Source organism: Sorex fumeus, unplaced genomic scaffold, assembly GCF_029834395.1.
Source record: "Sorex fumeus unplaced genomic scaffold, SorFum_2.1 ptg000264l, whole genome shotgun sequence".
Classification (NCBI taxonomy): Eukaryota; Metazoa; Chordata; class Mammalia; order Eulipotyphla; family Soricidae; genus Sorex; species Sorex fumeus.
The window spans coordinates 9,027,265-9,040,648 of record NW_026606321.1 but is presented as its reverse complement, the minus strand read 5'-3'; the positions used below and the strand labels follow the sequence as shown (position 1 = coordinate 9,040,648).

The 13,384-nt window shown below is 51.7% G+C and overlaps 1 protein-coding gene across 1 annotated transcript in view; it reads left to right on the top strand.

Moving 5' to 3' along the window:
* The first annotated feature begins 1,140 nt into the window (after positions 1 to 1,140).
* Positions 1,141 to 13,384, top strand: part of ADAMTS16 (ADAM metallopeptidase with thrombospondin type 1 motif 16) — a 57,030-nt gene continuing 44,786 nt past the window's right edge. The window contains exons 1-3 of the mRNA XM_056109076.1: positions 1,141 to 1,230; positions 1,316 to 1,391; positions 4,579 to 4,904. Coding sequence (XP_055965051.1) covers positions 1,141 to 1,230; positions 1,316 to 1,391; positions 4,579 to 4,904 — 492 coding nt within the window. The remainder of the gene's footprint in view (positions 1,231 to 1,315; positions 1,392 to 4,578; positions 4,905 to 13,384) is intronic.

Below are 13,384 nucleotides of genomic sequence, written 5' to 3'. Positions count from 1 at the left end.
GGGTGCCCACAGCCTCCGCCAGCCCCAGGGCGACAGCAGCGGGGTGGGGGGGGGGCACAGGGACCCTGGAGTGTGCAGCAGGGGCTTGGTCACTTGCTCTGGGCTACTCCCTCTTGTTCCTCCCCAGCCTCATGGTCTCTGCCAGAGCCTCTGTTTCCAAACCCACCTCTCCACTTCTGTGAAGAAGGAAGCCTCAGTTTCCCCTTGCCAGCTGCCGTGAGCAGCTCCATTTCCAATGTCCCCATCCTACATTTGGAACATTCCTGAAAATTCCTGGCTTCTCTCTGAGATGGGAATCCAACAATTTCCCAGGATCATAGATTCTGCCTCAGATCTTGGCCTATAGGAAACTAAGAGATACTAGAAACTAATCGATATCTGGGCAGATGCTCCAATGGGGACCCCAGAAGTCTCTAAACTCACCAGAGCCCCAGAGTGCTCTGGAAAATCCTCGCTTTCTCTAGAACATTCTTGTCACTTGATAGGTAACATTAAGACCCAGTTTTCTTACATTTCAAAAAAAATGAGTCATATTGAACTTAGTTCTAGAGTTACATTCTGCGAAGTTTATTCCTGCTTTTCAATAAACTTTCCTGTTTCCATCTCTGGGTCAGAGCGTCTTTATAACTCAATAATTCAATATTCTCATTCCTGAAAATATTGAAGGACCTGAAAACCGTAGACGGACACTGAGCCCCCGGGGACTGTGGATGAACAGGGAGATTCTCCGCCACAGTGGACAGGTTCAAAATCTCGCTATCACCGTGGACAGACTCAGAGACAGGCTCTCACTTGGATGGACACATAGACCCTGTCACCTCCTGCATCTCGCAGGTCCCGGGCCCAGACTGCCCAGCACCTGTTCTCGTGGGAAGGACAGGGCAGATGGGTCCAGTCTATCTCCGCGCGAGAGACCGCACCTGCGCCGCGCCCTGTGCGCCCGCCCTAGCAGCCTCTGTCCAGGGGACTCCGACTGAGGACTAGCCCAGGGAGAGCTGGGGGACCCCTTGGCGCAGCCTCTGCCCTCGCGTCGGCCCCTCCTCGCTCCCGCCCCGGCCAGCCCAGGCCTCCCCGCCTCCCTCCGCCCTGGCCGCGGGCGGACGGCGGCTCAGTGCGCCCGGGCCGGGTCCTGGCAGCCCCATGGAGCCGCGCGCGCTGCGCTCGGGGGCACGGGGATGGGGCTCGGGGCCCCGGAGGCTGCTGCTGCCGCTGCTGCTGCTGCTGGCGCAGGTGGGTCCCTCGAGCCGGGCCCGAAACCCCCGCAGCCCCGGCCGTCACAGTCCCGTCTCACCCGCGTCCCGCCGTGTCCCCTCAGGCACCTGCGTGCACTGCGCCCCGGAGCCCCGGCGCCGAGCGTTCTTCCCTGCCGGCCGGCTGGGTGGAAGAGGGAGGTAAGTCCGCTCGTGGGGGCCTGGGGGACCTGGGGGGCGTCGAAGAGCTCGGTCCCGGCCAGAGGACCCCACAGCGCCCCACCCGCCGCCTGCGAGTTGGTGACGCGCCGGAACGCTCCTATCCACCGGGGCGCGCCTGCGGGAGTGCGTCCCGGACCCTGGCCTCTGAGCAGCGCCTCCTGTGAAGCAGCGACGGCTTCTGCCTACTGCGCGTCTCCTTCCACACACTGAAGACCCCAGACTGGGCATCGCCTGGCCTCGGGACCGCGCCGTCCTGTCCCTCCCGCGGGGGCGCACCCCGCTCCCTTGGCGTTCAGACCCGGGTGAGGGGCGGTGAGATGCCCAGGGCTGCGCCAGGAGCCCGGCTGGGTGCCCGCATCCTGTGATTTCACACGCCCCGCAGCTATCCGCTCTCCGGGGTCGGTTGCCCATGCTTGGCACTGGGGACCCTCCCATCCCTGGGGATAAGCCCTTGAGAAGCCGGTGAGGGACACAGGCTGCCCCCGTCTCTGGCGGAGGCAGTGAGTGGAGCCCACGGAGCCCCGCGCAGAGCTCATTTCTAGCGTACGGTGCCATCCTAAGCGAGGATAACGCGCCTCAGAGGAAGAATTCGGTTTTGTTGTTGGGTCTATGTTGGCTGCGCTGAGACTCACACCCAGGCTTCACCCCCGAGCCACATCCCTGGCCAATTCCAGCACCGCTGAAGAAAAATAGAGATAAGACGTTATAACTCACATATACACTTCATCTTGATAAAATGACATTGAAACAAGAATTTAAGACGCGTCCTAAAATAGTAAGCCTCCCCCATTGGCAAATTAAATCAAGAAAGTGGCCGTCTGAGCTCTGACCAGCCACCAGAGGGAGCCAGACGTAAACCTTCCAAAAGGAAGGACAGCACTGTTGGAGAGAGTAGCTAGAGGTCACTCACTATTCTTCCTCCATGTGTTTTGCAATCTGATCACCCATGTTAGATGTGAAAGCCCCATTCAATTTTCCAAGAAGGTAAAGGTAAAGGTAAAGGCCCTCCCGTTGATCGTCGATTTGCTCGAGCGGGCCCAGTAACGTCTCCATTGGAGACTTTGTTGTTACTGTGTCTGGCATATCGAATACTCTCGGTAGCTTGCCGGGCTCTCCGAGAGGGGCGGAGGAATCGAACTCGGGTTGGCCATGTTGGCCGCTTGTAAGGCGAACGCCCTACCCGCTGTGCTATCGCTCCAGCCCTTTCCAAGAAGAGTTTTCAAAAAAAAAAAATCTAGTTCTCTAGAAGAAATCGTATAGCAATTAAGGCACTTGCCCCAGGTTGGAATCTCCAGCACCGTATGTAGGTCCCCCAAGAACCTCCAGGGAATGGGGTCATCCCTGAGCACCTCTGGGTGTGACCCAAGACCCAAAGAAAACTAAATTTTTTTAAACAAAAATCCTAGTTCTCTAAAATCACTGACATTCTGATAAGCCTTAGAGATTGGCAGCATATTCCACGGCACGGGTGGAGATTTCTGTGGGCTGGAGCCATTTGTCCAGGAGGGCCGAGGCTGCTGGTCACCTGTTTATTCTCCCTAGAGGCCATCTCGGCAGCTAAACTCCCTGAGGCTGGACAGCCATGCGGTCACCTATAGCTCAGCCTGCGGCACAAAGGTGTTGCTACGACAACCTTATTGCTCAGATCCTAGGGGTGGGGGTGTCTAGGACCCAGTGTCCTCCTCTCAGCTGACTGTGTGGCAGGACTGTGCTCGCAGGGTCCAGAACAGCCTCCGCCCAGCAGCACCAGGTAGACCCCACAGACTCCCACCAATTCCTGGGACAGGGGCTTCATTTACTCTGGGTATCTGTGTCTCCATCACACGGACAGTCTTTGGAATTACTCCTTGGACCCTAAGCTTTGTTTTACACATCATTCCTATGATTGCAAGTTCATGATTAAATTGCATGGTGCATGCAAATTCTCAACACGTGGTCGGATGGTGCTTTTCATCAGTCACGTCACCGAGTACTGTGCAGTTGTCTGGAATGAAGCATTACGAAGACTCTCATCTATTCCTGGGACATTGGGGATCATGAGATTGTGATAAAAGTGACTTCAGTGCACCATTGTCACTGGGATTGAGTCACGTGGCCTTTCCTTGTGGGAGTTTTGAAGACTTTCCCTGTTGTGGACCAGGGGCCCCGGGCAGGGCAGCAACCTGGCCCAGCTTTGTCCCTTGGATTCTGGAGCGAGCTGGAGAGGTGTGGTGCTTGGTTTCATGGGCACGGTGGGCCTGTGTTCCCTGGGCGCTCCTTTGGATGGATTTGGGTTCCCGCATCCACACAGCATGGACAGTGCAGCCTTCTGTGAGGCAGGTACTGCCCAGGCTCTGGGGAGCACGGCTGGGCCTTTGGGGGACCCTGACACTGCATAGCCCCACCCCAGTGGACGTGGCGTCCGGGTTGGGGACATGGTGGGACTTGGTGCAGAATCAGTTCTGCTTTGCCAGAACTGATTCCAGCCCCAGCCACCTTGCCATACTGCCCCCCTGCTCCAGGCACTGCCCTCCTGAGAAGCACCCCGGGAGGAGCACTGCTCAGATGTCCAAGGTCCCGGGTGTGGTCCTGGCCCCTGAGCCCCCTCAGGTGGTCTCTGAGAGCACATGCCGGCAGGTGGTCCTTCAAAGAGCGATAGTGATCAGGTGTGCCATTTGCAGGATTCTGCACTTAGGACTCAAGGCCCAGTGCTCAGGGCTCAGGGCTTAGAGCTCAGGGCTCAGGACTCACGAATCAGGGCTCAGGACTCAGTGCTCAGGTGCTCCATAAGCCTGGTCCTTAGATCCAGGCCCGTCTGTCCATCTGCCACTTTCCCTGATGCTTACCTGGATGAGATCTCCTCTGACTTCTGACTTCATTCATTTCATCAGGTGGTTTCCGGGAAACCATCTGTTTCTGGGTGCCCATTTCTTTGAGAAAAAGGCTGCCCATGGGAGACACCAGGGCTGAGCAGCCAACACTGGTGTTCTGTGGGTCTGGGGCACCGTTTAACGGAGTCGAGGTCTTTGCCTGATTGACTCTGACCCCCGCCTAGGCCCCCCTAATGGTGTGCCCTGACCGGCCCTGGGCACAGGGACCCCTGCTAGTGGATGACGGTGCAGTCCTGGGGGCGTAAAAGCTGCCCCCACCCCATCCCCGCTGACCCTGCCCCCCGTCTCACCCACAGAGTATGAGTTGGTGAGCCCCTACGAGGTGGACCCCGCAGGGGCCTATGTGTCCCACGAGGTGGCCCACCCTCAGCGGAGGAGGAGGATGCTGGCTCCGTACGGACCGGACGCACTCCACCTGCGACTCTCGGGCTTCCAGCGGGACTTCCACCTGGACCTGAGGGCGGCCAGCGGCCTGGTGGCCCCAGGGCTACGGGTGCAGACGCTGGGCCCCGGGGGCCGACGCTCCGTCCGGGCCTTCCCGCCTGACCAGCTCTGCTTCTACCAGGGCTCCCTGCGGGCCCACAGCAACTCCACTGTGGCCCTGTCCACCTGCACCGGGCTGGTGAGTCCGGCACCCAGGGCGGGTGGCTGGGAATTCTGCCCTGGGTCTGCGCCGCCTCGGGCAGCCACGGGGCCTTGGTGCATGGGAGCTGGGGACAGGGATGAAACAGGGGCGGCACTGTGCAGAGGACAAGGCCATGAGCACCCTTGGTATGAGCAGAAGCACTTCCATCCCAGGGGGCTGTGACCCAGATCACATCTGTGCCGTGCCTCCCGGTTACTAGTGGGATGTCCCACTGTGGACAGGACATCAAAGAACTGTCCCTATTTAGGCAAAACAATGGAAACTGTCCCTTTTGTAGACAGAACCATAGAGAACTGTCCCCTTTGTGGACAGAACCACGGAGAACTGTCCCATATATGAACACCTCCATGGAGAACTATCCCACATATGGACAGATCCACAGAGAACTGTCCCTTCTGTGGACAGAAGCACCCTCCCTGACCAACGTTGTGGTTCCCAAGGTCTGACACTTGGAAGCCTGGTGGTCTCTCTGCCCATCTGGGGCTCGGCGGCTCTGACGGCCTCACAGAGGGAGCCTGGTCACTCCCACCCTAACTGACGCAAACATTAGGTGCGCTGAGAGACAGCTGGGCATCCCATTCATTGTGTGTGCAAGTGAGTCCCTGGCTACCCTGAGAATAACTCAGCTTTCACACTAACCTGGACTGAAATCTTAGTAGCTGTGGTTTGCTTTTAGTTTTCTTTAAAAAAAAAAATGTCTGGGCCACACCCAGCGGTGCTCAGGGCGTTGTCCCACTGTGTGCTCATGACCAACCCTGGTGGTCCTCTCTTACACCATGCTGTGTCCCTGAGGGGCACTCAGCTCTGTACCAGGGGTTTTTCCTGGCTCTGTGCTCAGGAATCACTCTTGACAGTGCTCAGAGGACAATATGTAGTGCTGGAGATTAAACCAGGTGTGACCCCACCCAAAGCAAGCACTGTCTCTCTGACCTTTTAACACATTTTTTAAAAAGGCAAAATTAACCTGTGTGGGTCCCTGGAAAATAGTGCAGGAGCTCTGGGAGGGGGCCCAGAGGGGCTAGGGCTGGGCAACTCCATGAAAGAGATGAAACCAGCACAGATATGGGCTGCTGGGAACTCTGGGTCCCTAATCCTACATGGGAGGAGGGTGGCAGGAGATCCTGGCTTTTGGCTGAATTACTGTCCACCAGCATCTTTACTAGACAACCCAGGGGTGATACCCCAAAGTACAGAGCAGCTCGGGACTCGTTCATGGAATTCTTGATTGCATCAACTGTGAAGGGATGAATAATCAAATAATAAACCCAAGTCTAGGGGCCAGAGAATGGGAGATATAATGCTAGCCTCACATGTGGTGAACCCGGATTCAATCCCTGGCACTGTGTGAGATCCCCCAAGCCCTGCTGGGAGTGATCCCTGAACGCAGAGCCAGGAGCAAGCCTTGAGCAAGGAGCAAGCAAGTGTGGTCCCAACCTCATGGGAAGGGGGGCTTTGTGGGCCGTCCCCCACGCCCCACCGAGGTCGCCAGCTGCCCCCCACGAGCGGCTCTCCGGCACGGCCACGACTCCAGGGCACACAAACCAATCTCTTAACTAGCTAACTTTTAATAGAAATTCTTCCAGGGTCAATAAGTAAAATAGCAGAAATTCAAAACCGCGCGGCCGCGATAGCGGCCGCGCGACATCATTTTATTCTTAAACCAAGTTGTAGAAAGCAAATCATTTCACAACGCTGTTTCAGCATGTCTGATTGTGGGGGGTGGGTCGTAAACTCTAAACAATAATTGTGCATCTTCTATCGAAATAATCTATCTAGTCAAAGTAGATAGAGTATTAACTAGAACTCATCTGCCTCACAAGAATTGGGAGGGGTGGGAGGTGGGGGTCTATTGGGGTTCGGGGTTAAAAATGAGTATTGGTAAAGGGAAATATGTTTGGTATCTACATGACTGAGACCTAAACCCGAAAGCTCTGTAACTTTTCCCACAGTGATCCAATAAATAAATAAATTATAAAAAAAAAAAGTGTGGTCCCAAATAAAAGTAAACAAGAAAGAAAGCCAGTTCTGTCACTGTCACTGTCCTTCCGTTGTTCATCGATTTGCTCGAGCAGGCCCAGAAACGTCTCTACTGTGAGACTTTGTTGTTACTGTGTTTGGCATATCGAATACCTCACAGGTAGCTTGCCAGGCTTTGCTGTGGGGTGAGGTACTCTCAGTAGCTTGCCGGGCTCTCCCAGAGGGGCGGAGGAATCGAACTCAGGTCAGCCATGCTGGCCGCTTGCAAGGCAAACGCCCTACCCGCTGTGCTATCGCTCCAGCCCAAAGCCAGTTCTAATCAACTAAATTAGTGCTGCAGGCTCTAAAGTGACGTCGAAAGCCGTTCTGATATTGCCACTAAGTGCTGTGACTGAGGATATCTCGGATTTTGCTACGGCTATTTAAGATGGTGCTGCTTTATGCTTTTGTGTCACCAGATTGGTGTCATCAGTCTGCTGGGATCATCCCCCAATCCCATCCATGCTCCCACGCATTGGGTGCTCCCAAGGCTCAGTCCAGACCAGGTAGAATGATTGACAGGGAGACTGATGAGTGAAGGAAAAATGACCCCAATGACAACAGCAGAAGAAACAGTGTGACAGGCCCTGGGAATGGAGGGTGGAGGGGGGCACTCTTGGTCTTCTCTGCTTTTACTTCTTGGTTTGAAACATCTACCTTACAAATGAACAGCGGGGGATATTCAGGGTTCCATCATTCTCAGCCACTGAGTCTTGAGTAGAGCTTTCACCCCCAAAGCAGGGGATGCTTCAAGAAAGGCAAGAATTTCCCATGTTTCTGCTTTCCTGGATTAAGTCTCCTGCAAAATAAAGCTAAGTTCATGAGAAATGCTGGTTTCTTGTGCCATCCCATGTAGAAATTCAGTCTCTGACAGGAGTTGGTGGGCTGGTGACCCCATGTCTTCTTGGCTGTAAAGGCCCAGGAGCTCTGTAAGGATGACAGGGCCAGCATAAGTTATGACGTCATGGCTCAAACGGCACCAGATTGCAACATTCTTTCTGGGCTTTATCAAAATCTATTCAATTGATATGTTTCTACTTTTAAGAATCTCATCACAAGTCATAGAGACTTTAAATGGTTTGGACATCTAGTACTTGTGTGTGTTGGGAAGGGTGGGGGGTCCTTTCTAGCAGTCGAATGGTGGCTTCCTTGAAGAGGGGCTGACTCCTCACTCCTCCATGCTGAAGTCTGTCTTTGCCAGGGCTGTTGTTTGCACATTTCACTGGATGTTGGCCAGGCTCACAAATGATTTCCCAGATGATTTCCAAAAGGATTAGACCTTAACAGCATTAACCCGGGTGAGAGAGAGTATGGGGTATTAAGACACCAGCTGGCAAGCCCCCGTCCGGAGTCAGTTCCTGGCCCCAAAGCTCTCCTAAGAGTGACTGATGCAGCCCCGGACGCATCCGCATTGCCAGGGTGGCCGTGTCATCCCAGCACCAGAGGACCCTAGAAAGTCCCACCCAAGGGCCGTGACACAGAACCACAAATCTGGCCTCCAAGAAGCCCCTCCGGAGAGTCATGAAGTGTGGGTGTCTGGTCCCCCCAAACTCAGCTGTCGTCAGTGAATTGGGCTGAGGCCAGACCATTAGAACATAAGCAGTTGAGCTTCAAGACCAGCAACTGCAACCACAGTGCCTGGACCGTGAGACTGGGAAGGTCACTGTGTCACCAGTCCTCCTTGTAACACCATTCTGTTTCTAGTGCAAGGCTGAGTGCTTGTAACACTGTCCTTGTAACATTGTCCTTGTCACATTGTCCTTTAACACTGTCCTTGTAACATTGACTTTGTAACACTATTCTTGTAACACTGTCCTTGTCATGTTGTTCTTGTAACACTGTCTTTGTCACATTGTCCTTGTAACACTGTCCTTGTAACATTTTTCTTGTAACACTGTCCTTGTAACATTGTCCTTGTAACACTATACTTGTAACATTGTCCTTGTAACACTATCCTTCTGTTTCCAGTGTGAGGCCAACTCCTGGCAGGGAGTGCTCTGCAGGCAAAGTCTTCCCACTCAGACTGTACCAGGGCTTCAGTCAGAAGCACCTTGATCCAGGGCTGGGGACACGGGCCCTGGGGCCGGGGGAGGGGGGAGGGCACCCTTGAGGTCAGCTTTTCTTGTCTGCTCTCTTACGCCTCCTGCTGGCCCGGGCGCTCCCGAGCACCACAACATCTGAGCATCCCACTAGCCTGGCCACCAAGAATTGCCAGGAAGGGCCCAGGACCTTCTAAATATGTTCCTGTGTATTGGTTCTTTCCATTATGATCTTTCATTGGTTGGTCTCTATACCAGGCTGTGAGCACACTGAAAGACTTTTGTTTTATTTGAACCCCCAGATCACTATTAACACTAGGGAAACCTTTTTTCTTACAATGAGTAGTTGTATTTCAGATTTATAAACAAAAATACTGTTAATTCTCAACCTACGCTTTGAAGTTGAATAAACATACATTTTATTTTATAATTCATACCATCTAATTTTATGCTATATTTTCTGTGAAGTGAATAGCTTATTTAGGGTTCCTGATGGTTATCTTTTTAATTCCCTTTAGTCAATACTTTTATTTTGGGGGGCGGAGGGAGGTTGGGTGACACCCTGCATTGCTAAGAGCTCAACTTCTGACTCTGTGCTCAGAGATCACTCCTGGTGATCACTCCTGGTGGGGTCAGGAACCATTTGAGGAGCTCAGGGGACCGAATCCAGTTCTACATTATATAAGGCAAATATTCTCTCTACTGTACTATCCCTCCAACTACTAGCCTGGACTTTAAATGAGGTTCCCTTAAACATGTTTTCTATTGCATATAAAAGATTTTATTTTCCTAAAGAATTGTGTGTAAGTTATATGCTTGAATTAGCCCTTTGTCCAGAGACGGAGAGAGATGGAGAGAGACAGGGAGCAGGAAAGAGTGAACAAAACTATAAATGAACTTTAGCTTCTGGCATATAAAATGTTGATTTAGTAAGTTCGTTAAGGCATAAAGTGTGTATCATTTTTCTGAACATCGAATTATTCTCATGTTTTCAATAATTTTGGAATACTTATAAATTATACTCTTTTCTTTTTCGTGTAAGACTTCATTTAAGTTGGATGCTTAATTCTGACCCTGGTTTGAATTGATTAGGCACTCCTTTCACCCAAAACTCTAGAAATTCTCTGGCAACTCAAGCCATTGAGAGTTCTTTCCAAAGCACCCAACAAATCCCAGGAAACTGCAAAGTTGCCAAGGTTTCAGATGACCTTGGAAAATGTCCTTGATCCAGAAAGCTAAAACAAAAGTATAAAGGAAAAATTCACATAGGAGAAAGTCAGAAGAGGGCATAAACATATTAAAACAAAGATTGGAGAAAGCCAACGAGGACATGACTGGTTGAATAAGGAGGTCTTGGGGAAAATCACTGGGAAAGGAAGGTTTTGAGATTAAGGATGGCCAGAGCTGGGGTTATCAGGAAACATAAAACATGGGTGCTAATGACTAAAGCAGAACATACAGGGTAGTCGCATTAAATTCTGTTAACCATGTGAATCCCTAGTTATAACATTTTACATTTGAAATGCCACAGTACACTTCCTATCAATTTGCTATTAGTTGTGAACAAATACTAGATTGTTAGAGAAATTTCATTATAAGACCAGTGGTTTTGTTCTTATTCTCTTATTTATCAGCCAATGGGACTGCTTTGTAAAGGTGGAATGTCTTGATCAAAATTTAAACCGAGTAGAGCTCAAACTAATCAAGAGGGCCTGTGTTCAGACTATGCAGTTATGGAAACGCAATGCTTTTTATATGAAAAGAAGCCAGTGGGAGGCACTGAATGTTGGACCACGTGCCAGAAACGTGAGAAGATCAGGAGATGAGAATCAGATGGCCGTGGGGAGGAGGTACTGGTGGGCCACTCTTGCTGAGACCCTGCTCTTCCTTGGCAAGGGGAGACACGTCCCCTCCCCATCGGGACATGCGCGCGGACAGCTGAACATCCTCTGGAAGACTCTAGCATCATATTCGAATCTAGTTTCTAATGTGGATTTATTATAATGTGGACAAGATTCTAATCTTAATAATTTAATCCACATTCTAATCTAGAATTGTTTTGGTTTGGGGGTCACACCCAGCTGTGCTCAGGGCTTACACCTCGTTCTGTTCTCAGGGACAGTCCTGGCCAGCTCAGGAGACCACATAGGTGCCGGGTTTTGAACCAGGCTCTGTCGTGTGCAAACAAATGCTCTATCCACTGTACTATCACGCCAGGCCCTAATCTAGATTTTCTTCATGATCAAGACCAGACCGAGAATAAGCAAGAGGAAACCTGGGAGGAGCAGAGAGGCGTGTCCCTACGCCCCTCCCTCTGATCCAAATCTGGAAGTCTCTGGAGAATGGGCATGGCTACAATTTGTGTTCCAAAGAAGTACTAATCTCTGGAGTGACCACGCTGGAGCCAGGCCTTGGCCAGGCCCCGGCTTGTCCCTGCTCAGCTCACAGCTGCTGTTTTTATAGGCTAATGCCTTTCTATGGTTTTGCCCGGGATCCCATGTGGCCCACTCTCGCCTACTCAAACAAGCTCCCCATTTCCTCTGCTTTACTTTTTCCAGTCACAGTACAGTAGAGAGTCAGAAACAACACAAACCAACAGGAGAGATTAACAGGTGTTAAAGGACAGAGGAGGAGGAGGAGGAGGAGGAGGAGGAGGAGGAGGAGGAGGAGGAGGAGGAGGAGGAGGAGGAGGAGGAGGAGGAGGAGGAGGAGGAGGAGGAGGAGGTAGGTTCCATGCAGGAAGCTCACATGAGCAGACAGGAAGATAGGAAGTATGCAGGGGCCACACAGGAAGTTCACATGAGCAGACAGCAAGACAGGAAGTATGCAGGGGGCATACAGAAAGCTCACATGGGCAGACAGGAGACACACAGGAAGTACACAAGGAACAGACAGGATGTGAATCAAGAATAGAGTGGAAATCCATGTGAATCAGCCAGCAAGTCCATAGGGAGCTAACAGGAAGCAGGAAGTAAACAGAGAATGTGCCTAAGGATCAGACAGGAAGTGCACAGAGATCAGACAGGAAGTACATGGGAAACAGACAGGAAGTCCATAGGAAACAGACAGGCAGTATACAGGGAGCAGGAAGGAAGGATAAGTTTTGCCTTTCAGCATCTGAGCAGTGCAATCTTGCATGAGAGTAACCCACATTCTCAGCACTGCTAATAATAACGCTCCCCTAACTGCAGCTCCCGCCCCACGTGGGAAACTCTCAGGATTTGAATGAAACTCTTTTATTTCTTTTTTCAAAGTAAAGCTGACCCTTTCCTTTGTAAGCTGACCCTCTTATTAGCACAGCGGTAGGGCGTTCGCCTTACAAGCGGCCAACATGGCCGATTCCTCCGCCCCTCTCGGAGAGCCCGGCAAGCTACCGAGAGTATTCGATATGCCAGACACAGTAACAACAAAGTCTCCAATGGAGACGTTACTGGGCCTGCTCGAGCAAATCGACGATCAACGGGAGGGCCTTTACCTTTACCTTACCTTTATTCATAGTTAACCTTCAGTTCATACACAACCGAATGGACCTGACTGGGGGACTCCCCAGGTGTCATTTCTGCCCGACTTGATGTCAGAGCCTTGAATATAATCTAAAGAGCCTTGAATATAATCTCAGGGCTAGGATGAAAGAGACATTACTGGGGCCTGCTCGAGGCAATCAATGAATAACAGGATGATGAAATGAAAAATGAAATTGATGTCAGAGTCAGCGCCAGCCAATGCCCCATCTCTCTAGCTCAGTCCTTTCACCTCCCTTTGACACAGGAGTGGCCCCAGACTCCGTCAGAGGTTTTTCATGTCAGTCTTTTCAAGCCCACATTTCTTACTCTGGCCCCAACAGTACCCTCTGGCAGCATCTTTCTTGTACCATGGGGAATGGTCACTCTTGCCCAGATGGTAGGCTCAGGTAGTTTCTTTCTTGAATCATAGGAAACGCAAAGACAGTCTTAGTCCTCTTCGTCTTTGGCCGTCATCAAAAATGATGATTCATTTGTTCCTTGAGGCAGGGGGAGGTCTGTGACTGTCTCGTGAAAAGATCGTTCGCATCACTTTCTTCCTCTTTCTACCTACCCACTGTTTCTCTCCAACTCCCAAGCCAGCATCCTGGAGAAGGGCGGTAGAATCTGTGCCGACAGTCCAGCAAGCTTGTGGATGCCAGCCCAAAGTGTAGCATTTTGAGATGTGTTTGTCATCCTTGTCCATGCTTGGTTGCTATGGAGCAAACATACGGTGACTTCTGCATGTTAGAGTAAATGTCCATGATGCAATCAAACGGTTTCAAATAAAAAACACACCCATTAAATAGGGCGAGGATGGATGCACAGATCAGGCGCTTTGGTCAGCAGTCACCACGCATATTGCTGGGCATGCATTGTTACAGGAGAGCTCCTAGTCCTA